General features: G+C 36.3%; 1 protein-coding gene across 1 annotated transcript in view; it reads left to right on the plus strand.

Annotated features, from left to right (window-relative positions):
- The first annotated feature begins 992 nt into the window (after window positions 1–992).
- MUC6 (mucin 6, oligomeric mucus/gel-forming) overlaps window positions 993–25,659 on the plus strand; it is a 51,024-nt gene continuing 26,357 nt past the window's right edge. The window contains exons 1-23 of the mRNA XM_058850190.1: window positions 993–1,044; window positions 6,286–6,348; window positions 9,989–10,229; window positions 10,845–10,971; window positions 12,069–12,156; window positions 12,555–12,664; window positions 13,593–13,800; window positions 14,600–14,722; window positions 15,373–15,493; window positions 15,805–15,943; window positions 16,117–16,221; window positions 16,563–16,635; window positions 16,917–17,054; window positions 17,906–18,067; window positions 18,615–18,709; window positions 19,354–19,486; window positions 20,127–20,376; window positions 21,532–21,584; window positions 21,707–21,816; window positions 22,564–22,715; window positions 24,233–24,374; window positions 24,864–24,974; window positions 25,366–25,551. Coding sequence (XP_058706173.1) covers window positions 993–1,044; window positions 6,286–6,348; window positions 9,989–10,229; window positions 10,845–10,971; window positions 12,069–12,156; window positions 12,555–12,664; window positions 13,593–13,800; window positions 14,600–14,722; window positions 15,373–15,493; window positions 15,805–15,943; window positions 16,117–16,221; window positions 16,563–16,635; window positions 16,917–17,054; window positions 17,906–18,067; window positions 18,615–18,709; window positions 19,354–19,486; window positions 20,127–20,376; window positions 21,532–21,584; window positions 21,707–21,816; window positions 22,564–22,715; window positions 24,233–24,374; window positions 24,864–24,974; window positions 25,366–25,551 — 2,982 coding nt within the window. The remainder of the gene's footprint in view (window positions 1,045–6,285; window positions 6,349–9,988; window positions 10,230–10,844; window positions 10,972–12,068; window positions 12,157–12,554; window positions 12,665–13,592; window positions 13,801–14,599; window positions 14,723–15,372; window positions 15,494–15,804; window positions 15,944–16,116; window positions 16,222–16,562; window positions 16,636–16,916; window positions 17,055–17,905; window positions 18,068–18,614; window positions 18,710–19,353; window positions 19,487–20,126; window positions 20,377–21,531; window positions 21,585–21,706; window positions 21,817–22,563; window positions 22,716–24,232; window positions 24,375–24,863; window positions 24,975–25,365; window positions 25,552–25,659) is intronic.

The raw sequence follows: 25,659 nt of genomic DNA on the forward strand, positions 1-25,659 counted from the left end.
ACTATTTTTTCCACAAGCAATTATTTTGCTAATGAAAAATGACAGGATCAAGCAAGTTCCTTTTTCACTGTCAAATCAGTGGTGGCAGTGATGCTTTGAACATATCCAGTGCATTCAACATTTCACTTCAAATGTGGAGAGATTCAAGTGTAACAGAAGTGGAATTGATCTGTGATGTTGGTGGGAAGGTGGAGATTAACTTGTGGAAGTTTCCAAAGTGCCACAGTGCAATAGTCTTCCCCATTTTTGAACAGTGTGCCCTCTGTCCTTGGCAGTGCTAAGGTGGTGGGCAAAGGCTTACTTAGCTCCCTTGCATAGTCCAGAAATCAGCTGTGCCATGGACAGACCTCTTTACCCAGGCAAAGTTAATCAGTTTGCTTAAAAAGTCACACAAGGGAGAGATGAACACAATCATCCAGGAGCGTGAATGGAAGTTAATGAAAGAAAAGTTAATACAAAAATCTGAGATCTGTATCTCTGTTCATTCATGTCTTACCATCTTTTATTCACACAGTCTTTTCAGCAGTTCCAAAACTCCTGCACTTCATTCTTCCACTTTGTGTGCTGGTCCAATATTATTCCTTTCCTTATCACTTAGTGATCATAATTTGTGTATTATTTGTCTTTTTGCTTTTGGGTATAATACAAAATTTGTTCAATAAAGGCAGGTAAAAGTGTTTGAGCTGTTACAAATAGAAGCTATTATAAAAACCTTGTAAGAATGATAATGAATTGGAGGAGGTTTGTATTTTCTTTTTTCTTCTTTTTCTAAGTAGCTTTTAAGTGTGTTGAATTTGATAAAGAGGAGATCCTGTTTGGCGGGTACTCTGCTGTTGCAGTTTTTGCAAGCTGTGGGAATGAGGGAGGGCATTGCAATTCTATATATAAAGCATCCAAGCTTGAAGAGGGCAGCCTAGAAAGTGGCAGCATTGGCACTGCCCGCTTGGAACGGAGGGGAGCACTGAGATCAGTGCCCAGGCAGGGCGTGCATCATGCTCCCAACACTGGTACTGCTCATCTTCTGCAGTTTCCTGCATTCTGCCGGTAAGTCCGAGGTGCCTGGGCTCCTCTTGGTACATGGCTTGAAGGAAAGTTGATGTACTACACCACATGAGGTTCAGGTTTTGTTCTCCTTTCACACAACCTGAAGAATTCAGTTTACACGTATTCTTCTCTTTTCTTCATCTTAAAACACATCAGGTAATTTAATAAATTTATGACTGAAATAAAATGATTCATTCTTAACTATTTCAGAAAGTTGGTTTATTATTTGTTTGATCCTTCCCTAAAACTTGTTCCCTAGGTACAGGAAATATTTTTAATGTGCTTTTGTTGTGTTTCCAAGTTTCCTAGTGCCTTCATCTTTCAGATGTTCATGATCCAGTGCCCTAGCGATATCGTTGCAGATATATATTGTATATCTTCTGTGTAGAGTAATAATCAAAAAAATTTTTTCTTGTTATGTGAGCTGCAAAAAGCATTAAGTATGAGCTATGTGGTGGCATTTCTTTTTTGAAAAACAATGTCATAGAAAGAATCCTGTGCTGGAAAACAGGCAAATGGTTGTAGTCTAAATATTTTACATGACTCTTAATGTATTTCTCCATATATTATTCAGTACAATCCTTCAGTCTTTCTAAGAAGTCTGTCTTAGTTTTTTGATCCAACCCACCAGTATACCAGATGAATGTGTAATTTCTAAAAAAATATTTGATAGGTAAGTTCACTGGCTCTGTAGCTACTCAGCTGCCTTACTTGTTTTTCCTTCAGTGCTGTTATCCATGGATTTTTTTGAGAATAAGCCTTTTTTGCCATGGTTTGGCATTGCTTAAGATGTTGGGGTTTTTTTTAATCTCTTTTGTATATTCTCTTTAATTACCATTTATTACAGTTGGAATTTACCAGTTATTACAGTTGGAATTTCCAGAAAATACTTCAAGCTGCTAAAAAGCATACTTCACTTGCTTTAGGTTAAACAAAGTTAAATTTATTTCTTCTGTATTGTGTTTACTACATTTAATGAACCATATAGTTCAAATTGCATGGGACGTTTATTTGCTCTTAAATCACTGACTTAAACTGTAGCATGAAAATAAATAAGATATAGGCAACTCAACCCTTTATTAGACTCTCAGAGCCAATTTCTAACCTCAGCTGTATTGTTATAAATCAGGTGTAACTCCATTCACTGAATTAGAATAATTGTAACCAATATCAAGACAAGTACCTGAATGTGGGTCCTAACCCCAAGTTTTGCTGCCTGCAAGAGCAAAATCTTAACCTACATGACTTCCTATTTTACATAATAGATGTATTGATATAAATACTTGCAATCAAATAGAAAATTGCTGTAGACACACAGCCACAAGCTTTATGTGCAAACTTGGCAATCACAAACCAGAACTTCTTCTACAAAGGACTAAGTTGAATGTAAAGATAAAAACTGTAGAAGCAGGATCTAGAAAATTCTTACAGAGCAGTTTTCTCCTTTGGGATGTGTCAATATTTCAGGTCCTTGGAATGCCTCACAAGATTGGAGACTGAAAATAGATTTCATTCAGTCAAGGAAAGATTTGAAATCAGACAATTTTTTGGATGTTGATCTCTTCGTTCTTAAATTGGACAACATGCAGAGTGCTCATTGTTTTGAACTCTAGATCCAAGTGTTGTTTCCTTAGAATGAGTCAAAGACAGGACTCAATTCTCTTCTTCATGGATTTGCATCCAAATTCTGTACCTTAAGTCTGTCTCTAGCTGGAACTGTAAATATTGATTGTAAGGGCATATATTTGATTATTTGATGTGAAGTCTGATGTAAAGTGGTAACTTTAGAAAAATCAGTAAATATGCATTAGCTTGAGTAAAAAAAAATCTGCAGAAGCTTAAAGCCTGATTAAAACTGTTCGTTCTAGCATTTACTTAATAAGAAGAACTGTTTCATTGATCAAATTGAGGCTTCACCCCTTTAGCTATTTCAGTAGTCAACCCTGCATGGATCCTTTTAAGAGGTTTGTGTACAATCATACTTTTAATAATGAAATATGTAACTAGGAAGTCACCTTGATTTATGCTGTTCACATATCTATGTTTGTAAGAGGCAAGAGAGTTAATAATTTCATACTGAAGAGAAATCATCATGAACATGTGCAACTGATAACTCATATTACAGCTACAGCTCTACAGTACCCTCAGTGTTAAATTTAATTTTGGGCTTCTATCGTTTGTTTTAAAGTTCTTGTCCTTTCCAGAACATCTGACATTTCAACATTTCTGTTTGTCTCAAATTAGAAGAGAAAAACTGAGCCCTTTAGAAAACAGAGATTTTAAATTATTTCTGCAAGTTGGAAGTACAAAGATTTCATTTCAATGTTTTGTTTTCATTTGTTTATCTGATGTGAAATACTTTGATTGAAGCCATTACAACATTAAATTTTATTTTCCCATAGGGATGTTTCATAATAACCACAGTATAGGAACAAAATTATTTATTTCTTCATAGTAAGTTGTGTTCCCTGACTGGCTTGTATTGCTGCCATGAACTAGACAGGCTGATTACACAGAAACTGCACTTCAACAGATATAATTCTCAAGTTGGCCTGTTGGCGTAGAGTGGGAATTGGAAGTTAAATCTTCCTTTATCCAAGAGAAGTGAAACTTTGGTTAAAGCTCTGCTGAGATAATTCAAGATAAGTGTTTCATGTCATTTCTCAAAGGAAAGCAGAATACTTGCAGTTATAGTAAAATGTCAGTAAGGAAGATTTCAGTACTTTAGAAATCTAATTTAACACCAAGACAGCCTGTTAAATGAAAAATTCTTAAATGATTGCAAAATAACTTCTGCATAGCCATAGCACTGGATACATCTGTACAATCTGCTATTCTGTGTGCTTCTGAATGGTTGATAACGTTGCCAGGAAAATGTAACTATTCTCTTCAGAGTTAAGTGTGAGAAAAAGAATGTAAATGCTGAGAATTACTGTACTGTAATTCATAAAATAGAATAATTTGTATAATCTGATGGGATACAGACTGATTGGCAGATAACAAATGACTTTGTTTTATTAGCTGTTCTTTGGGCAAAAAGTTAAAGTGGATTTCATATCCTTAGTTATTTTCAATCTTATTCTTGTACACCTCCATATAATCCAGGATGATTATTATGCTCAAATTTAATCTAAATACCAAACCTGAAGTATGTGTTGAAATTTTTTTGCCATGCTTAGATGTTTGAGTTTGAAAAGCTAATGAACAAGCTTTGTAAACTGATTTGTTTGTTCTCATCTAAAATATTTGTCCATTCATTATTAGACATTTTGCTTTACATCAAGCTCTCTAGATAGATCTGACTTGAAGTAATGTTTTAGGCATATATTGAATTACTGCAAATCTGATATCCTTGGAAGGCAGCTGTTACACACTCCTGAATCCCATTCATGTAGCGTTTGAAGTTTAGGATTAAGCTGTAATGATTGGAAAACTAAAACCAACAATAATGTATTGAACAAATGCAGGTATCAAAATCCAGGCATTCAAAAAAGGCAGCAGCAACTCTAGGCATGAAGAGTGTTAGCTTGAAAGCCACAGACTGACCGTTTCTTTTTGTGGTGTTCTTACTGTGTTGCACGGTTCACTAGGAACTTGGAAGGAGCATGCTGGATTTTGGAAATGCCTGCTGAGTTGCCGGCCAACTGTGGAGGTTCTCTAAAACATTGGCAAAATTTCAAACAATTATTGGCCAGTGCTGACCAATTCTAGACAGCAAGGCAGCATGAGTAGGATCTATAATGATTTTGTGATGAGTGTGTCAGACAACTTGGAAGTGGCTGAAATAAATGCCATTTTAAGCTATTAGAATATTTAGGATGGGAGCAGTTCTGTCATTGAACTTACATCCTTGATTTATTTCCTTTATGCTTAAATATTCATTGTATACAATTCTACCAGTGTAGTATTTTAGCTCTTAAAAACTTAGATTAGTTTATCGAGATAACCCCTTTTCTCAGCAAGTATCATTTCATAGAAGAATTGAGGTATAGACTGATGGGAATGTTGGAGATGTCTGGATCTGAGATCCAAAGCAAAAGGATGTGTTGAAACACTCAGTTCCAAAATTCCCTCTTGTGCCTTACATAAAAGGCAGAGCTTCACCTGTTTTCCTGCAGCCCTTGAGGTAGCACATGGCAAATATTACCTTACCTTCAGCAGCACAGTGTGGAATTGGCTGAGAGTCTGCTACAGCTGGTGAGCTCCCTGGAGGCTTCCACTCCCTGCAGTATCCAAGGAAGCAGCAGCACCCTGCAGAGCTGTAGTGTATATATAGATATGTATGTGGATTTGCCCTGGCTTATTTGATGAAAGATACCTTCTGCCACAACGTTTTCTATGTCACAAAAGATCCTAAACGTGTAATAGAGAATTACATGGATTCTACAAGACACTTGCTCCTGCTATCTGAGAAATAGCAGACATGAGAAAATTTAAAAATGACTAGCACGTTTCTGAGGCACCTCGAGTCTTTATCCCTGCGTCTTGTTTTGTTTTTTACCACCCAGCTGTTGACTTTGAGAACTCACTATAGCAGTGCTGGAGGAAAGTGCTGGGTGAAAGAGCCTTTGGGTATGTGTGACAGTGTGGAGCAGTTGTGCTCATACAGCAGGTCTGTGTTTGACACAGAAGAGGAACCATACTGTACTCAGCATTTGCTAAACATTGCTTGGCTCCTCCTAACCAAACCAGGCTTTGTGAAGAGGTGTGTAGAAGGGAGCAGGTGACAGTTTGCATCATTCCGCCTTAACGTGAGCAGCAAGAGCAACAGCTGTGTCTGGGGATTTCCTGCTCTTCAGCTCCAGATCCCATGGTTCTTGTGAAGAACACACAGGACAAGACCTTCTGCATATTTTCACACTTTTGGCTACTCCTTCCACTACTTCTACCCAGATGGTGAAACAACAACTCAAAAACATGAGGAAAGATTTATCCCACTTTTTTTAACAGAAACATAGGATTTTAGTATGAGGTATAAAGAGCTCTCATATTGCATAGGATTTATGGCAAATTTTGATAACATTTAACCAGTATAGAAGAATTTTTTATTGCTTAATTATGTAATAGGAATTATGTGATTTTCCATTATAATTTCCATTCGGATTTGTGTGACAGAGCACAGTTTGTATGTGCTGACCCTGTTTTGACTTGCAGCATGCTTAAAAATAAATAAATATACAAATATTTAACTTCCTTTCACTCAGAGGATAACTTCATTGTGTTGTCTTTTTCCTTTCACAGCTTTTGAAGGAAATTATTGGTCCCCCATTTTTCTCCAAAAACAGAAAGAATCTCTGCAAAGAAGTAAGTGTCTGACCTGGTTTTTAGTGTTTGCATTCAAGTGTGAGTGACAACTCTATTCAGCATCAAGTCCATATTGCAGAAGGCACTGTACAAACCACATAATAAAAATAAGTCTTCGCTTCAAGAAGCATATGTTTTGAAGCATTAAATTTTAGAAATTCCAAATTAAGACTTTGCATATGAAAAGTTTTTAAAATGTGTTGTCTTGCTGTCGTAAGATTTAATCTAAATGGAGAGCGCTTTATTGTGCCATGCTGAGGTTTTTGATGCCTAAGGATAGAAACTGTGAGCAGTTTAATAGCCTTCCATATTTAGAAATATGCTATTGGGGTAATTTTTGTGGTATGTTTGTGTCACACTATATTAGGAACGGCAAGAAGTACAACACAGACTCTCTAGTGTGTTGTACAAGAGAGCTAAGTTTATTATTATCCTTGATCTTCATTTATAGACAGGTCTGAGAGGTAAAACTCTCATTGGTCATTAAACTTACTCATCACTATCATTGGTCAATTGGAACACCAGCCCTTGACTGTTTAGGACAAGGATCCTAAACAACACCTGCCAAGATTGTTGTCCTTTACCAAGGACTGTTTGGATTCTTTCTTATGCTTTCTCAGGCCAGAGTGAGAAGCCTGTGTGACTTAGTTTCACACAGGCTCTGTGTTCCCTGCTTGCTTTTTGCATTTAGCATCCACATGTTTGATTTTCATTCCTACATATTACTGCCTAATGTTATCTAAAAATTTAGGATATGGATTCTTTTGATAGTTCAAAATCAAGGAAACTAAATAAAGCTCATTCTCCATGTACATTAGGTTTGTAACAATGATTTTAAAGATTTCATGTTAAAGCAAACTTATATGCAAATGGACAATCAGATTGTGGAACATTTCTTCCTCACCTTTGTAGCCAGCAGCCACAGTAGGGCAGATTTCTGCTTCAGTGTTCAGCTGTGCCAGCTGCCACACTTCTGGTAGCTTACCAGAAGTTTTCCCTTAACTCCAAAGGATGGCTTGTGTGCATCCATCCAAATCTATATGCAAAATTAACACAAGCCACCTACTTACTGTAAATTCGTGCTAGTCCTTCTGAATCTGAGAAATAAAAATACTACTGTCTTAGTTGTGTAAAACAATGTGCAATGCAAGAACAAAAAGAAAAAATAAAAATTAGCATATAATAGCTTTAAAATATTTAAAATATTAGCTATCAGAAGTATGGTTAGAAAGGCAGGTATCCTTAAAATGTTAATTCATAATTAAAATTTAATGGCAAATTTTGACTGTAGTTGTGGAATTTTCTGCTACAAAGAAATTCTGGTTCTATTCAAAATGATGGTGGACAAGGACTTGGAAGCCAGAGCACAAGGGAGGGATAAGCAGAAAAATCTCAATAGCCTCACAAAATTCTCTGAACTGAAAATAATTGGAGGCTGAGAGAGTATCTGTGGAAGTATATATGCCTGACCCGATGGTAGTCTTCCCTTGGGCAGGCTGTTAATGGTCACTGCTGGAAATAAAATACAGAGCTACATCAAACCTTGGGCAGAACCAACACAATTTTTCCCTTGTCCTTTTCTGAAGAAATCTGAGGCATTAACTTCTAAATTGAAGTTCATTCAATAGTCATTTAGTGTTTCATGTCCATGGCAAGAATGAACAAATGTCATTTATTCATGACATATTTTACAGGACATGATGTCCCTCTGCTATGGGATACAGAAGGCTATAGCCCTTCTGAAACACAAAATTTTCACAAGATCCTTTCTAAAATAAGTAGGGATATCAGTCCTAATATTTAGACTTTTTTTCTATCCTATTCTATTAACAGACAATCTTCCTAGTAATTCATAATTTTAATGTTTTATACTATCATGCTTTATTTCTGCATACCATTAGAAAGCAATTCCCTGTAGTCCAAAGCTTGTTGCATATCAGTGGTTGAATGAAATTTTTTATCCAACTTGGGGAAAATGTGGAGGTGTAAAACAAAAAGAATTTTATATAATGAAAATTTATTATAATAAGCATTTCTTTAGGCAGAAGAAACTGAGTGACTTGAATTAGGAGAATTCTCATTCAGTATGAATGGAACTCATTCAGTGCATGGAAAAGCTGCATGAAGTTCATCCTTAATGTAAAAATCATTGAAAGACTTCTGATCAGACAAAAAATTCCCAAATATTCAGGAACTCATCTCTGTCTCCTATCTGTTCTTACAACAGGAGAAACAGTAGAGCATGGATATAGACTAATTAAAAGAAAATCCCTAGATATTATTTAGTAAAAGCTGAACTAAAAACACAGACATATAATCTGGATTTAAACTTCCTTGAGTTATTGACATTCCCATTTGTTATTTTTCTTTGATAAGACTTAAATAAAAACAAATACAGTGACCGTGCTCCTGTATTTATTGAAAGGAGCACCTCTTGCACCTGACCATTGTGCAGCCCCAGGTAATCAATCTTTGGCACACTCTGGGGTTTGGTGGTCAGTATCACTCAGGCACAGTGTACTAAACTACCTGGACTTGGGCATGAAGGATCAATGATAACAATGAGCCAATTCCTATTTTCTAGTCAGACCTTCAGGACAGAACAGAAGTGTGGAAGAGGAGTACTTTTTGCCAACAGGTGAGTGTTGTTCCAACTCATTGGAAAAAGTATTTTCTACATGACCTGGATAAAACCAGTAGCATTCTGTAGTTATTTTATCTCTCCTTCAGAGTTAAAAGAGATGTTGTGGCTTTAAAACAATAAATGTAAATTGCATGTAGACTTTGATAAACTTCTCTGATATTTTGTAACTCTAAGATACATTCTAAGATACCTGTGTTTCATATGATACTACCATAAGCAAAAATAATTACAAAATGAAAATAGCAAACTAAGTCTGGAAATACAGAACTTAGGACATGATTTTAGATACTTCAGTAAAATTATCAGCTTCAGAGGGACTGTTCAAATGCTGTAAGAAGGTGCAGAACTATCAAACGGCAAGTGCTGGAGTTGTATCTCTTTTATTTTAACTCATTTCCACATCTGAAAATATGTCTATTCAGATGAACATTCCACACTACTGCTTAAAAATGAAAACTGATTAAAACTTTTCATATACTTATAAAACTGGCTAGAATTTTGCCACACAAATACGCAGCCAAAAGAGTGTGGAATTACAAGTTGGGCTTTGAAAACTCTCTTTCGATATCTGGTGATTTGACTGTGCAGTTAATCATGATACAGTAATGCCGTAGCTTGGTAAATGCTGTGCCTGAGATGTTGAAGCTCTGTCCAGTAGCTTATCTGTCACCTTTGCAAACAGATCTACCAGACTGAAATTAGAAGGTAAATCTTTATATTATCCATAGGAGTTGGAAGAGTTTTTCCCAAGCTAGGAAGTTAGGGAATTCTCCTCTGCTTATAGTAAATGAGAATATTGCTCTCACTCCTAATACTGATTCACTTCCTGACTGGAGATAAAATTTTGATATTACAAAGAAAAAAAAATAGAGGGCTACAATGTTGTTTACAGAATTAATCTGAATAGAAACTTAATAACTTGTCCTCGTATTTTTATTTTAAATGCTAATCAGAATGAGCAAATATGCTAAATCCATGTTTCTTTGTCTTTTATAGTTTTGAGCAAAGATTCCTGTTCTACCTGGGGAGGAGGGCATTTTTCAACCTTTGATAAATATCAGTATGACTTCACTGGGACTTGCAACTACATCTTTGCAACTGTATGTGATGAGACCAGCCCAGACTTCAACATTCAGTTCCGTCGTGGGCTGGACAAAAAAATTGCAAGGATCATTATTGAGCTTGGACCCTCTGTTGTCATTGTTGAGAAAGGCAGCATTTCTGTCAGGAGTGTTGGGTAAGATTCTGTCATGAATGGGCATGAAGTGTTTGGAGAAGGCAGGGAGCTGTATAGCAGCTGCACTAAAGACTGCTTTGTGTCAAAAATGAATTAACAAGTTACTAAAGTTAACACACCTAACTGGAGTCTACTGCCATTGCTTCCCATCAAGCACTCGCACTCTACAACATTCTCTTTATGGGTTTCTCTGATCTTGTCCATTTTTGGTCATAAGTCTTATATTAAAATGCCATAGAAACTCCTCAGGAAATCAACATTAGTTCCACCACACCAACTTCATGGTTACAAGTTCTTGAAACTTACAACTATGCTGTAATAAAACCAAACCAAGTGAAGATGCCAAGTCCTGTGCAAACACTGTCAGTAGTAGAATCACTATGCAACCCATTTTCTGGTGATTCTTCTATGAAATTATTTTGATATATTGATTTATATTGATCTTAAATCAATAGATACTTTCATGTGTTTTGAAATGTCACAGTTAAAAAGGAAAACAATTCTGTTTCATGTTGCTGCAGGTACTCAGACTGTGTGTGTATCATATCCAAAATAAATAACTAATACTTGTATAATCTTGCTATGAGGTTGGTTTCTCTTCTCACCTTATTTCAGTGTCATTCAGTTGCCTTACACCAGCAATGGAATCCAAATATCACCTTATGGACGTAACATCCGCCTGGTAGCCAAGCTCATGGAGATGGAACTGGTGGTCATGTGGAACAATGATGACTACCTCATGGTTAGTAAAATGTTCTCAGTAGAGAAGAAAATTCTCACTGATTTACTGGAATGGCAAGAACACTCTGAACTTAATGGATGCTTTTGTGTGTATTTACTCATTCTTTTCCTGTTTTATCCATTCCTCTTGAAATAAAAAACTTTGCAACTCTGGTTACTTTCACTTGCAGCATTGGTAGTTAGCTAAAGCCACCAGTGCTGAGATTTGTGGATACGTTCACACATTTTAATCTTTCCTCAGGGTATTCCAGCAGCTGCAAAGTTTTGTTTAAGAGATGTTGTTTAAAGTTGTGTAGAACTTAATATTTTATGCCATAAAGTTTAGTCTTTTTTATTGGGCTTCCCTGGGATATCTTTTGGTTTCAAACACTGAATGCTTCTACCAGTTTCTTTTTTCTTTCCTCTTTCCTTTTTTTGAGGTTTTCTCCTCAAAATCCCCAGTACATTTTCTCAGTGTGACCTACGGTATTATTGCCACAAAAGACGCTGAATTCTAAATTGATTAAGTTTCCTAAAATGAGGAGATGCAGTAAATTGTCTGGGAGATTTATCAGCATTACTATCACATATATAAGAGACAATGCTACTGTGATGGGTTAATCTGACCATATAAATAATATGGTTTTATTTCTCTGATTTAAGATTTTCATAGTAATTCATTGTAGCCAGTGGTAATACTACCATTTTAGTCTCTAGAACAATAGAGAATTGAATAACCTTCTTCTGAAAATAGATTTTCTTCCTATAACCTTAAATTTCTTAAGAGAATAAACCTGAAATTCATGCTCTGGCAACAAAGTTATTAGCAAGACTTCAGCATTATTTTCTTTTTTTCCTGACTCCTTAGAATGCTATCCCCACTCAATTCCCTATGTCTTAAAATTTTATTCTTTTTATTAAATACTAATTTTAAAAAATCACAATTTGCCTATTGGGAAAAGACTTCACTGCTTACAAAATTCCTCCTCCAAAAAAGTCACTGAAATTAATGAGAATCACTTTTAATTGGGTGCTTGAACTGAATTTGTTTGATAAAGGTATATCTGTATAGATAATTTTACTTAGGGTGATCCTTTTAAATGTTTTATTTTATTTTAGGTTTTGGCTGAAAAAAAATACATGGGGAAAACATGTGGAATGTGTGGGAACTACGATGGTTATGAATTGAATGAATTTGTGCGTGAAGGTAAGAGACAGGGACATTTCAGACAGAAGGAGAATGAGTTAAAGTGAATCAAGGTGAAAATTCAATACTGTGATAGCATTGCTGTGTTTCAGAAGTGAGAAAAGCAGTCCCATGGGGTACCAACATTCCTCATATGATTATGCTACACTCTGTTATCTGCTATAAGCATAATATAATGGGTTCCTCACACAAGTGATAAGGACTCTTATCTTTTAGAAACAGGTGGTAAGGATCACACTCTCCTAACTTCCACAAGAGGCAGTTGTTATCATTGGGAAGATTAACTAGTAGGGCATTTAACAGCCAAAGAGTAAAATCAGCGTTTTGCTACATCACAGCAACAAGTAAACAAATCAATGCAGTCTTTTTTTGATAAATTATAACCCTTCAATTTCCAGGTAAATTGCTGGATACATATAAATTTGCTGCATTACAAAAAATGGATGATCCATCAGAGATCTGCCTGTCTGAGGAGATACCAATTTCCACCGTTCCTCACAAAAAATATGTAAGATCTTCTTGGCTTCTCTGTAACATGATTCTTAGCAGGGGGAGCATGACAGCTAGAAATCAACAAGAGAGGCAGTGGTTTCATAAAAATTACTTCCATGAAAACAGGTACAGAAAACATCTGTATAGCATGATATGAGAAAGAAAAGGAGTGCTTTGCATTAAAATACATTTGAATAAAAGCCCACAGACATTTTCAAGGCTACATTTAAATCACTCGTAAAAATTAATCAGCATTTAGCGCACAGCTTTCTGGAATTCCATGCAGGTCATCACAGGAATGCATGGAAACTAGTGAAGCTTTAAGAACTTCTCATCTAACAGCTAGAGACCTGACACTATAAGCTGTACAGATTTGAAGATATACACAATGCCTAAAACGTATTGCCAGATAACAGGGAGAGCCACCATCAACTGCTAACACACAGAGTTCTAAATTAAATCAGTGTGCCTGAGAACTTTTGAGACCTTACACTGCAGTAGGCAGCATGATAAACAACACAAACATGTAGGCAACAGAAATGCACCAAGTGTGTTCTCAAAGAGGAATGAATTTTGTGATCTTCACATCTGGGATGTTCTTCGTGGAACTGAATTGCCATGAGAAAATACATTTCCTGTGTGTAATGTCCTCAGCCATTTTCAGGGAGATTGATGGCACAGAAAGTGACTTAATTTTCAACATAATGAGAAGTGGAATTATTTTAATATATCGAGTTCTTTCCATTGAATGATGAATTTATATTTCCTTTTATGGGAATGTGCGTGAATTTCTCATGCATTTTAAATACAAATACACATAATTAAACTGTAGGGGGAAATGCAAACAAACCAACAAGAAAATCATAACTGGCAGTGTTATTCCATTTTGGTTTTCATATGAAGGAAACACCACCAGGAACAATTTTCTTCCTCTTTTTATTTAGGCCGTGATCTGCTCTCAGCTACTTAATTTGGTGTCACCAACCTGCAGTGTGCCCAAGGATAGGTTTGTCATTCGTTGCCAGCTCGATATGCAGGACTGCAGTGAGCCAGGACAAAATAATTGCACTTGCTCTACACTGTCAGAGTATTCCAGGCAATGTGCTATGTCCCACCAAATGGTGTTCAACTGGAGAACTGAAAATTTCTGCTGTAAGTTCAAATGTTTTATTCATGAGAGACTGTGCTTAACTTTTCTGTGTTTTAAATAGAGGGATAATGATAAATAACTGGAATATTAAAGAAAAAGTCTTTACTGTTTTTAATCAAACAAATGATTCTCTACAAAGAACAGTGGTCTTTGATAAAGTTGGAAAAAGGAGAGCAGGGAAACTCCAAAGAAGAAGGAAGCTCAAAACACAACTCCTACATCTAGATCAGTGGCAATAAAACAGATTAGCATTGACCAAGTGGAAGCTGTTCAACTTCTCAAACTTCCTACAGGAGGCTGCTTGCTTGTTCTAAACAGTTTTCTTATCACTGTAGCTGGAAAATTAGCCAGTGAAGAGAGAGCACTTCTAAATAGCCCCTGAAGTCTTTGAACCTTTTTGCTAATAATTGCCATAGCTCCTTTTATTCAAAGATGAATTTTAGTAGTCCTTTTTCAGATGCCCAACCTTCTTATTTACAATTACTGATTGGAAGTAAAACCTTGAAGTACTACAGAAAATCTGATTCGTGATACTTCATTAGGCTGCAGTTTGGCCTGTTTGCCATTCTGCAAGCTTCTGAAAATAATATTTCCAATTTTTTGGGAAAAAAAACTGAAAAAAAAAAAGCCAGAGTGAATATACGATGGTAGCAAAGAATACTCAGATAATGAAATGAGTATTGGGGCAGGATAAAAGAATGTTGGTGTCAGAAATCAGGTCTTTTCCTTGCTAGGTAGTAGATGAAATACTCTTCTATGTTTACACTTTAAAAATCTTAGCTCTCCCGCTGTTTGTTGCAGCTGTGGGAAAATGTTCTGCGAACCAAATCTACGAGGAATGTGGTTCTCCGTGTATTAAAACCTGTTCCAACCCTGAGTACAGCTGCTCCAGTCACTGTACCTATGGCTGCTTTTGTCCAGAAGGTATCGTTTCATCATATTCTTAATGGATCACACAAATGTTTTTTTGCACATATCCAGTCAAGTGGAATGGACTGCTTAATAATGAACTAGCTGTGCATTTCAGGGCATTGTGCTGCTAGAACTGCTCTTTCTCAGGTAACATAATGTAACTGTAGTCTTAAAGATGGCTGGTCACTCTTTGCAAGAACAGAGCTATGAATACATTTTCCTCACAAGGCCATGGTTTGTGATGGGATAATGATATGCCATCTGCTTAAAGTTCTTTACTTAACTATACATTGATCAGGCACCAGGAAAAGGCAGCACACCTCAGAAGATATCGATAATATTATGTGAATTTTATAATTTCCCTTTAAAATAATTCAATTATGGAAAATTATGGAAGCTGTGATTATTACTATCATTTGCATTTCAAAATAGAACAATTGACTATGCTTTCATATGATGAAGTAGCCAAAAGCTGTGGTCACTTGTGAATATTCAGTTTCATTTTAATTAGGAGAAAATTTCCTGCATGTTACATCTCCGAGTATGGGCACTGCCTGTGCAAGAATAGCATTATCAGGCTAATTTCAGAAAGCATTCAAGCTATAATAACGGTAGTGCTAAGTGAGGATGGGGAAAATTGTTCTGTTCATCTTCTTTGGCAGGAACTGTTCTTGATGACATCTCAAAGAATCGGACATGTGTTCACATTAGCCAGTGTCCATGTACACTGAATGGGAAAACATATGCTCCTGGTGAGACAATGAAAGCAGCGTGTAGGACCTGGTGAGTAGCAATAGGAATTCCATGAGAGAATGAAAAGTACCTTCACCAGACAATTGGAAAATTTTGCCTAACCTTTCAAAGGGCAGTGCTTTTCACGATTCAGGAAAGTTTACTGACAATCTACACATGAGTTCAGCAACTTTGAATTAAGATGAGCAACCTCAACTGATATATGTAGACAGAGAAAATCAAAGCATAGAAAACATAAGGAGAAATTGATTAAAACTACATATTTCATTACTAGGAAGTAGCTGAGCTTTTAGAGTGAGAAGAAAAGAATAACCTTACACAGAATTTCTTGTTTTCTGTAGTAAATGTGTGATGGGTCAGTGGAACTGCCAAGACTTGCCCTGTCCTGGAAGGTGTTCCCTGGAAGGAGGCTCCTTTGTTACCACATTTGATTCGAGGCCATATCGATTCCATGGGGTTTGCACTTACATTCTTATGAAGGTAATTTCCTGCAGTCTAGAAACACAGAATATCAAATGGTTATATTTTAGTCTGTCTTTGGTTTCCTATTGGAACACAAGCTGAGGACTTAATAAGATACACATTTATTCTACAAATCATTGTTATACTGATATAGGCTTCTCTTTTTACTTCTCTCTTCTCTTTCCCTCTAGAGTTCCAGCCTGCCACACAATGGAACCCTAATGGCTGTTTATGAAAAGACTGGTTATTCTCATTCTGAGACATCACTTAGTGCTATAATTTACCAATCTGCAAAGGTAGGTATTCCCTCCACAGGTTCCATCCAGCATTTCCCCACTAGATTAGCAACAAAAGTGCTCAAAGTCATTGTTAGTAGCTTGTACTTAAAAATTGTGGGGGATAGATACTGCAGATATGTTTCTGCTCATGTATACACAGCAAAGATCTCAGTTGCTACATCAACTCAGGAAGGTATTTTCAGAGTGAAAACTAAAAGCAGCATGTTATAATGTGAGAAAATGCTTGAATTATTTTTTTTTTCTTTTACATAGATCATTAACAATGTAGTTGCTTAATTTACCTTATAAATACCATCTGTAAAGATAGTTACTTCTGGTTCCATGTCCTCTTATTACAGGACAAAATTGTGATTTCTCAGAATGATCTCCTTACTGATGATGATGAACTTAAGCGGCTACCTTACAGATCAGGTAAAAAAAAAAAAGATGGGGAATATAAATTATATCCAAATTAAATTTAATGTCTGTTTTTACACATTACACAACCCAACATCTTTCACAATCTTTCAGTTGCTAATACCAGGGGTTTTAGAGGAAGGTTAAAGTCTTTCCTTCTGCATCTGTTCCTCTGTGGAGAGTTGTGTGTGGGAGAAGAGCTGTAGACAGAGTGCTAGAACATTTAGATATGCGTTAAAATCATTACCTTGCAGTATCACCAGCATCTCTATTTTTAAATGTGCTTGTTCCTTTAGGAGACATCACCGTTTTCAGACAATCCTCCATGTACATTCAGATGCATACAAACTTTGGGCTGGAACTTGCAGTTCAAACATCACCTGTATTCCAGGCCTACGTGAAAGTTGGATCACAATTCAAAGGCAGAACGCTAGGTAATTAAATAAGACCCCTTGCAAAGGAGAAAATGTAGGGAGTATAATTTTGAAAACTTAGTATTAATCATTTAAGAAATCAATTTTCTTCTCTAGATTCAAAGAAAAAAAATGCATTGGAAAACTGAATTGATTTTTTGCTAATAACTTTAAAATTAATCAAAGAAACTAGAGGTGTCACATTTTTCATACATAATGCAATGCTGTTTTGTATTTTATGTGTGCCTTTCTCAATATGTGCTTTACTACACAATGAAGGAGCAACAAATAAGTTTGTGTGATTTCTGCATCTTGGAGCACACAGTTCTTTGAATGAAGTGCACAACCACTGTAAACACAACAAGCCTAAGAATCTAAAAGCTTCTCAGCTGGTAATCACCAGATGGAGATGTTTGTTGCACAGCAACATTAGCCACACAAGCATATTTTGCATTCTGATTATGGCAAATTTCAGAGAGGCTTTGGCTTTTACAAAAAAATTTAGGCTTACAAAAGCCTAAATGCATATTTTGTCATTATGCATTTAATACACATAAGAAAATATGCAACTTCAAAAATGTTCCATGGTCTTTCTCTTTTACATTATTTAAAACCACCTTTTTTTCCTAAAAAAAACCCAAAAACTTCTCTATGATTTTGTCATTGATTAGAAGCTGACATTTTTAACTTGAGGAGGCAGAGGCTCAGTGACTGAATGTGTACATAATCAAGATTCTCTGGCTACTTGACCTGAGTGTTCATTGACACTGTGTGCAGAGCTTTTGGATTAGTTTTCTTACTATAGAATGAAGCATAGGCCATTGTGCACGTTCTTTAATTTCCGACATCCCTTGCATTTCTGATGTTGTCAGGTTTGTGTGGCAATTACAATGGAGACACTACAGATGACTTCATGACTAGCATGGATATCACTGAAGGGACAGCCTCCCTGTTTGTAGATTCCTGGAGGGCAGGAAATTGCCATCCTGCCTTAGAGAGAGAGACTGACCCTTGTGCTTTGAGCCAACTGAACAGTAAGTAGATGATGCTGTGGTAACTGATCTCTCTCCAGCTGGCTTTGTCCAACACTTCCATAAGCCCCTACCAGGGAAACAAGAGAGCTGGACAGAAACAGAGACTGAGAGGATTGGACATCACAAATTAGGTTACAACAAGCCATTTCTGCTTTCTAGAATACATATCAAGTGAAAGCTCATCAGATCCTGTTCTAGAGATCTGGGATTGAGATGATGAATGAGAGGGGTTTGATCTGTCTAGTGAAACTGCAATGTCCACGGTTGTCTTAGGCTTGCTCAGCAGTACTGAGACTGAAATCCAAGTTTCGTCTTCCCAAGTCTCTATTGCTATTGGTCTTAAAAAAAGAAAGGTGAAAAAGTAAAAATAGCTCTACTGAGCTGCTTGTACAAGAATAGAGTCTGAAAGCTAACAAGCTAAGAAGTTGTCCTATTGTTCAGTGCATCATTTCCAAAAGTTTATGTAAAATACCAAATTTTTTTTAAAATTTCCTTTCCAATTTTTTCCCCCTAACTTTTCCTTTTTAATGTTGTTTACTTTCATTAGAAATATCTGCTGAGACTCATTGCTCCATTCTGACCAAGAAGGGTACAGTGTTTGAGAAATGCCATGCTGTGGTGAACCCTATTCCTTACTACAAGGTAATATTTGTGATGGATGTTGTACAGAGGGAATCCAAATATATACCAGATGGGACTCATACGTGTCCCACACATTGAATCAGCATTGCAGAGAAGCCTAGGAACAGGTGTGGTTTTGAAAATTGTCTCCACCACACTGAAAGTCTGTTTGGTCACAGACACCAGTCCCATCCCTGTGAATCAGAAAATATTTTTGCTCATGCTGCTGTTGTCCATGACAGCAACTTTAACTGTTCAAAGTATTAATTTTAGCATGTGCATAATTGAGCTCAATATATTTGCCAATCTACATAAAACAGTTCGAATATTAAAAACAAGAAGCAGCAAATAAAGGCATTTTTTAGGGTACTAAGTATATTTTATTTACATCAGCAATGCAGTTACTCAGATATTTTCCATCCATTTTAGTTATGCAATAATATGTATCTTGTGTGACTTAGTTCTGTAATTCATCATAGAATCATATTGGTTAGAAAAGATTTTTGAGATCATTGAGTCGAACCATAAATACAACAATACCAAGTCCTCCACTATGCCACGTTGCTAAATGTCATGTCTACAAGGCTTTCAAATACCTCCAGGGTTTAGCACTTCCAAATGTCTGGTCCCCAGTAACAAAGTACTCTCTATGTGTTTGGTTTCAGAGATGTGTCTACCAAGCCTGTAATTATGAAGAGACCTTTCCTTACATTTGTTCTGCTCTGGGATCGTATGCACGAGCATGCAGTTCCATGGGTTTAATCCTTGAGAACTGGAGAAGCAGTATGGACAATTGCAGTAAGTAACTGAACCAACTCTTAGTGGTCTGTTATCAAATAAGTAATGAGGAAATAGGGAGCAGAAAGAAGAGCTGAAAGTGGATAATAAATATCCAACTGTTGGATACCCTTCTATTGTCAGTCTGAAGAGGGTTGTTATTTCATGACTATATGAAAAGGATTATTCATATGCTTTAAGGTGAGCATGTGAATGCTTCCAGGACTTGATAACTGAGATATAGAATAGACAGAAAAATAAAGCTATCCTTTAAAATGAGAAAGAGCTAGGGAAAACTGACTACAGATTTTATTATTTTGCAACTCAGACATAGGCATAGGTATCACTGTTACTCAAAAGTACATTGATATTTCTGCTAAGTTTCCTTTTGCATTGTTAAATGCCAAGATTCACAAAAAACCTGTAAGGTGTTTTGCCTGCATGAAACTTCTGAACAGCTGCATAGTTGGCTGTTAAGTCTTGGTCTGCAACATGTTTTGCTAGAGCTCCACATCCACAGGAAGAGAAGCAACAGGAAGCATTAAACATTGAAGCTGCTGACACAAAATAAACAGCACATCCTAAGCAAAAGGACATTATCTTTCACAAAGAACATGATCAGTAAGTGAAGTTTAACATACACTCTTGTCTTGTTTTATAGCCATTACTTGCACTGGAAATCAAACATTCAGCTACAACACTCAAGCATGTGACAGGACATGCCTCTCACTCTCCAACCGAGCCCTGGAATGCCATCCAGCTGATATTCCTATTGAGGGCTGCCAGTGTCCTAAAGGAATGTACCTGAACCACAAGAATGAGTGTGTTCGTAAATCTCATTGTCCCTGCTACTTAGAGGACAGAAAGTACATTCTGCCTGACCAGTCAACAATGACTGGTGGGATTACCTGGTAAGTGTGTCAAGTTTAAAGGTGAACAAACTGAAAATGGAGGTGAGGGGTCTTCATGTCTCTGTCAAGGGTCAGCTTGACAGTAAGCAGATAAACACCACACGGCCACCTTATTCCAGCAGGATGTGGACGAGAATCAGAAGGACATCAGCAAGAAACCTTATAGGTAGAGATATAGACGGTTTACTAAATTTCTTTATTAATAATACGCAAATAGTTGATTTAAGAAGCAAAGCAGCAAGAACAATCAAAACTTAGTAAGGAATTTATTCAGAACTTCCTGTCAGCAGGCAGCCATTCAGAAATTTCCAGGAAAGCATGAATTTGCCATGCATAATGGTTGGTTGGGAAAATGAGTGCTGGAACTCTGAACATCCCTTTTTCTTCCTTCTTTACCTGAGCTTTTATTGCTGAGCTTGGTGTGGTATAGTATGGAATCTTTCTTTGGTAAATGGGTCAGCTGTCCTGTTTGTGTCCCCTCCCAGCTTTCACTTAGAATTAAAATAATTTGCTTCTCAGCCTCCTCCCTGGCAAGGCAACCTGAGGAGCAAAAATGCTGGGACACTGCTCAGCACCAGCTAAAACAACACTGTGTTACCTACAACGTTTTGGTCACAAATCCAAAACATAGCACCACTGAGCTGCTACAAAGAATATTAACTCCATTCCAGCCCAAACCAGTACAGTCTCCTTTATTTTTAATTGCATAAATTTATTTTTCAAGACATCTTTTTTGCCCTTTTCTAAACTAAAAGTATTCTTAACTGAACTGAAAGCATTTGACTTACCTTCAGCTTCAAAATATTACCAAGAAAAATAGAAAATAATAGCTGAGATCTGATTATTCTTATTAGGAGATTTTGTCAATATCACTTAGCTATATACAAACTTCTGGAACTACTTGATAGGCCATCCTCATAGTGACAATTGCCTACTAGTGATAATAGTGATAATAATAATAAGCTACTATCCACTTTCCAAACTGATGGTAATGTATAGTACAAAAAGTGAAGAGACAAGTTGACTCATATTCCACTTCAAAGGATGGGAAGGAAGTAGTAACATGAGTGAAGCATTTCTAATAAAATAATTTTGCAAAAAATCAAAATTTCTTTCTTAGAAGAGATTTTCATTGATTTTTCTTTTTCTCCCTAGCTACTGTGTTAATGGGAGGCTAAGTTGCACAGGCAAACCTCAAAATCCTGCAGGTATGAGTCTGATATTGTTTCCTTAGAAACATTTTTTGTCCTTTATGTTGTAAAATTACTACTTCACTGTTCTCTTCTATGTTAATTTCTCCTTAATGTTGATTTTTCTTCCTTTTTCCTAGAAAACTGCAAAGTTCCTAAGAAATACATATCATGTTCTGACAATTTAGAAAACAAGTATGGAGCTGCATGTGCCCCTACCTGTCAGATGCTGGCTACTGGAATTGACTGTGTGAGTTTCACAGCTCTGGGATATTTATCCTTTGAAGAGAGGCAGAATGTTCCAGTTGTTACTTAGAACTAGACTACATTGCTTCTAGTGAAATTAAAAGAATTGTTTTATCTGACATGATGCAGTTAAATATCAGGCTGTGGACACAAAAATTGTACATACATTTAAGAAGTGATTAAAGAAATTAATTGCATTAATTAAATTCTATTAGAATAAAAATCCATTAAGGATTTTTAACTACATGGCTATAATCTCTGGCTCAGGTAATCCATAAACTGTGACTCCATGTCAATGGAAATATGAGATTTATGCTTCCTGATCTATTTTTTATCAACTCTCTGCTGCTGTTGATCACAGAATGCAGGAGACCTGGGCTAGGTGAAGATCTGGGCTGTCCTGATAAGGGTTTTCTTATATTAAGGAAACAGACTAATTGGAAGAATTGTAATAAGCTTCCTTGAGATGAAGAATTTTCTGTTGTACTGTTTCTGAAAGACTGGTAGTGATGGAAGACAAATTTTTCAGAGTGTTCAGGTATGTTTAGTATCTCAGACCTCAAGTACATGGTACAGCTTCAGTGAAACTAGTTCATCTGACAGCATGTTAATACAAGGAACATCACAAAACTAAAATTAAGCCCAAACAGAATTTAGCACAGGTTCAATCCTGACACCGTTCACATCCAGGATTAAATGCATCTTACATTATTTTCTTTTTTTTTTTTTGTAATCTGTTGGTCTTTCCCAGATACCCACAAAGTGTGAATCAGGCTGTGTCTGTGCTGATGGCCTCTATGAAAATCTCGATGGCAAGTGTGTGCCAGCTGAGGAATGTCCATGTGAATATGGTGGCCTTGCATATGAAAGAGGTGAACAAATCCAGACTGAATGTGAGATCTGGTAAGAATCACAGGGTTTCTATTGCAGATCCTCTGTTTCACTGAAGTGTACAGCCACATAAAAATAAGTGTTTAGCTGACTGGAGAGTAGGAAATGGCAACAGCTGTAAGGAAGAAATACCATGACAGAGTACAAGGATTAAGAGAGAGAGAAGCTTAGCATTTGGTAATATATGCATGGATAAGAGTCATTGTACCAGCTTCAGGAGTAATTTCTGCCTTACATATTGTAATTTCTCTCTCCTTGCCTCCTTTGGGCTCAATTCTCTGTGGATACAACTTTTCTCTAGTCTCTCAGCCTCCTTTGGGCTGAATTCCTCTGGGATCCTCCCTCGTGGGGAGTCCCACTTATCTCAGTCCTTATTATTCGAAGAAAACTCCCGAGCTCGTTAGGATCTTGTTTCTCATGTTTGTTAACAGGTGGTCACAAAACTTAACAGGTCTCTCCAGGCTGGTCACAAGGTTAATCTTTGCAATTTGGTACATTTCTTTCTTCTGATGGTAAAAATAAGGCCTTGTGGCACACTTCGTGTCTGATGCACAAAGTGGCCCCGAACTACGCAGTTCTTTTATCTTTATACCTATTTTTACCCAATTAACAATAGACACATATATTATTTTTCTGAATGACCCAATGACCCATCACCTCTGTGATGCACTGCAGCATTTTCTATCCAATCACTTACTATTACCCAAAAACCTCTAGGAGAAGAATATGAAGAAGGAAGAAGAAGGGACAAGGGACAACACCCTAAATCCTCCATCTTGTCTCCTGTTCTCTAAACTAACTTTTTCACCCAGTGATTTAAAAAACTTTCTAATCTACACACTTACACTTTTAGCTTTTATCATCTAACTTTAACATTTGTTTTCATTTATCACCATGAAAACATGCTCATGAATTTCATATTATATGAAATTCAGTGTTTTTCTAGATCTTATAACTAAGTATCAGAAACAAGGGCACACACTCTGTATTCCAGACTCCAACACGTATGTTCAGGAATAAAGGCATCCAGTAGGGCCTGTAAATGATATGTGACTGTAAATGATATAAAGTCAAGGATTATCAACAACTCTGCTTAAATAAAGATTACGGAAAAATCTTTCTTCTTTTCTGTAGATAAAAGCAACCACCCTCAAAAATATTTTCATCTCTTTAGCAGTATTCTCAAAGTATTTTATTCCCTTTCTAGTTAATAATCTATTACTAAAACCAAAAAACACACAGAGCAGTGACCCCTGATCTCATTAAGAGCAAAAATAAATGGGTTTTATATACTGTTTATTTCATGAAAAAGCACAAAAATTATTTAAGTTTTCTTCATTATTATTAATTCACTTTATAGGCAGTCCATAAATTTTAATAATGGTTTTTATATTAAATGTAATTTGGTCTCAATGTACGTAAGTCAATTGAACATGCTGTCGATAAAAGTGGATGTATATAAAAATAAGCAGGTGAAGATGGCATTTCTTTCTTTGAAATCTGAATGTGGTTTCTCTTCTCACTCCCAGCACTTGCACAAAAGGCAAATGGAAATGCGTTCAGAAAACAAGGTGTTCCTCCACCTGTAATCTATATGGAGAAGGCCACATCACCACCTTTGATGGACAGCGTTTTGTGTTTGATGGCAACTGTGAATACATATTAGCTATGGTAACCTGCTTCCTCCTGGTTATTTCAGCAGCATCTCAGCATCAAGAAATAGCTGGATTTAAGATTCTAATAAAAATATGCTAGGATGCATCAATAAACAATACAGCACTTTGAATCTTTAGAACCACTCACTGAGTTTTTATAGATTATGTTTATTTCAATATTTAGAATGAAAATATTTTACATGTAAAAAACCCCATAATTTTCATGCAATCATAACCAATTTTAGATTTTTTAAAATAATATATTTAAATAGTCATTGTATTATGTATAAATATAAGACAAACATGTCTAAAAGACAAATATGTCTTTTAGAGAAGTTACTTTAGTTTGACCAGAAGTGCAGAGGTCATCCCCTCCCAAAACAGAATTACTCATGACATTTAAAGCATCCTGTATTTTCTTATACTTCTATGTTTTAGTTGGAAGACCTCAGGCACAGTCTGTTGAGCCTTTCTTCTTCCTGTGGCTTGTTTTGGGTTTTTTTAGGATGGCTGCAGTGTTAACAGACCCATTTCCACTTTCAAAATTGTTACTGAAAATGTCATCTGTGGGAAATCAGGAGTTACGTGCTCCAGATCCATCAGCATTTACCTTGGGGTAAGCTCTTCTTTCTGCCATTATCCAGCTAAATAGATTTTGAGACCAGATTTTCTTCATTTTTGGAACCTTCATGCAGAAAGGTCTTGTAAATGAAATTATGTGCTAAACCTAGAGCCTTGGTTTTAATAGGAAATGCCATATTTTTTTTTTCTTTTTTCTTTTTTTCAATTCTCATGCTGTGTTTCATTCTCCAAGAATCTCGTCTGTGTAGAAGCCAGGAAATTTTGAAGTTTACTCCATAGTGAATTGCTCAATCAAAAAATACTGTTTTCCTGCTGCAGTATCACAGTATCAGAACTTCAGCAAGGAAAACACTGAAACTTGATAACTTTTCTGACTTTTCTAACTTTTTCTAACTTTTTCTAACTTTTCTAACTTTTTCTTCCAGAATCTGACAATCATACTGAGAGATGAAACCTTCGCTATTTCTGGGGAAAATCCTGGTGTGCAATACAAAGTGAAAAAGAATGCACTTCACCTGATGTTTGATATCATTATCCCAGGAAAATACAACATGACCCTTATTTGGAATAAGCACATGAACTTCTTCATCAAGATCTCCAGAGAAACACAGGTATTGCAGAATAATTTCCTTAAAGTGTCCCTCCATTCAGATTGAACTGCACATTTGATTACAGTTGCCTTGATTCTCTGTGATGGCAAAGGTTTTCCAGAAATGCTA

This window comes from Poecile atricapillus, chromosome 1 (assembly GCF_030490865.1).
Source record: "Poecile atricapillus isolate bPoeAtr1 chromosome 1, bPoeAtr1.hap1, whole genome shotgun sequence".
Taxonomy (NCBI): Eukaryota; Metazoa; Chordata; class Aves; order Passeriformes; family Paridae; genus Poecile; species Poecile atricapillus.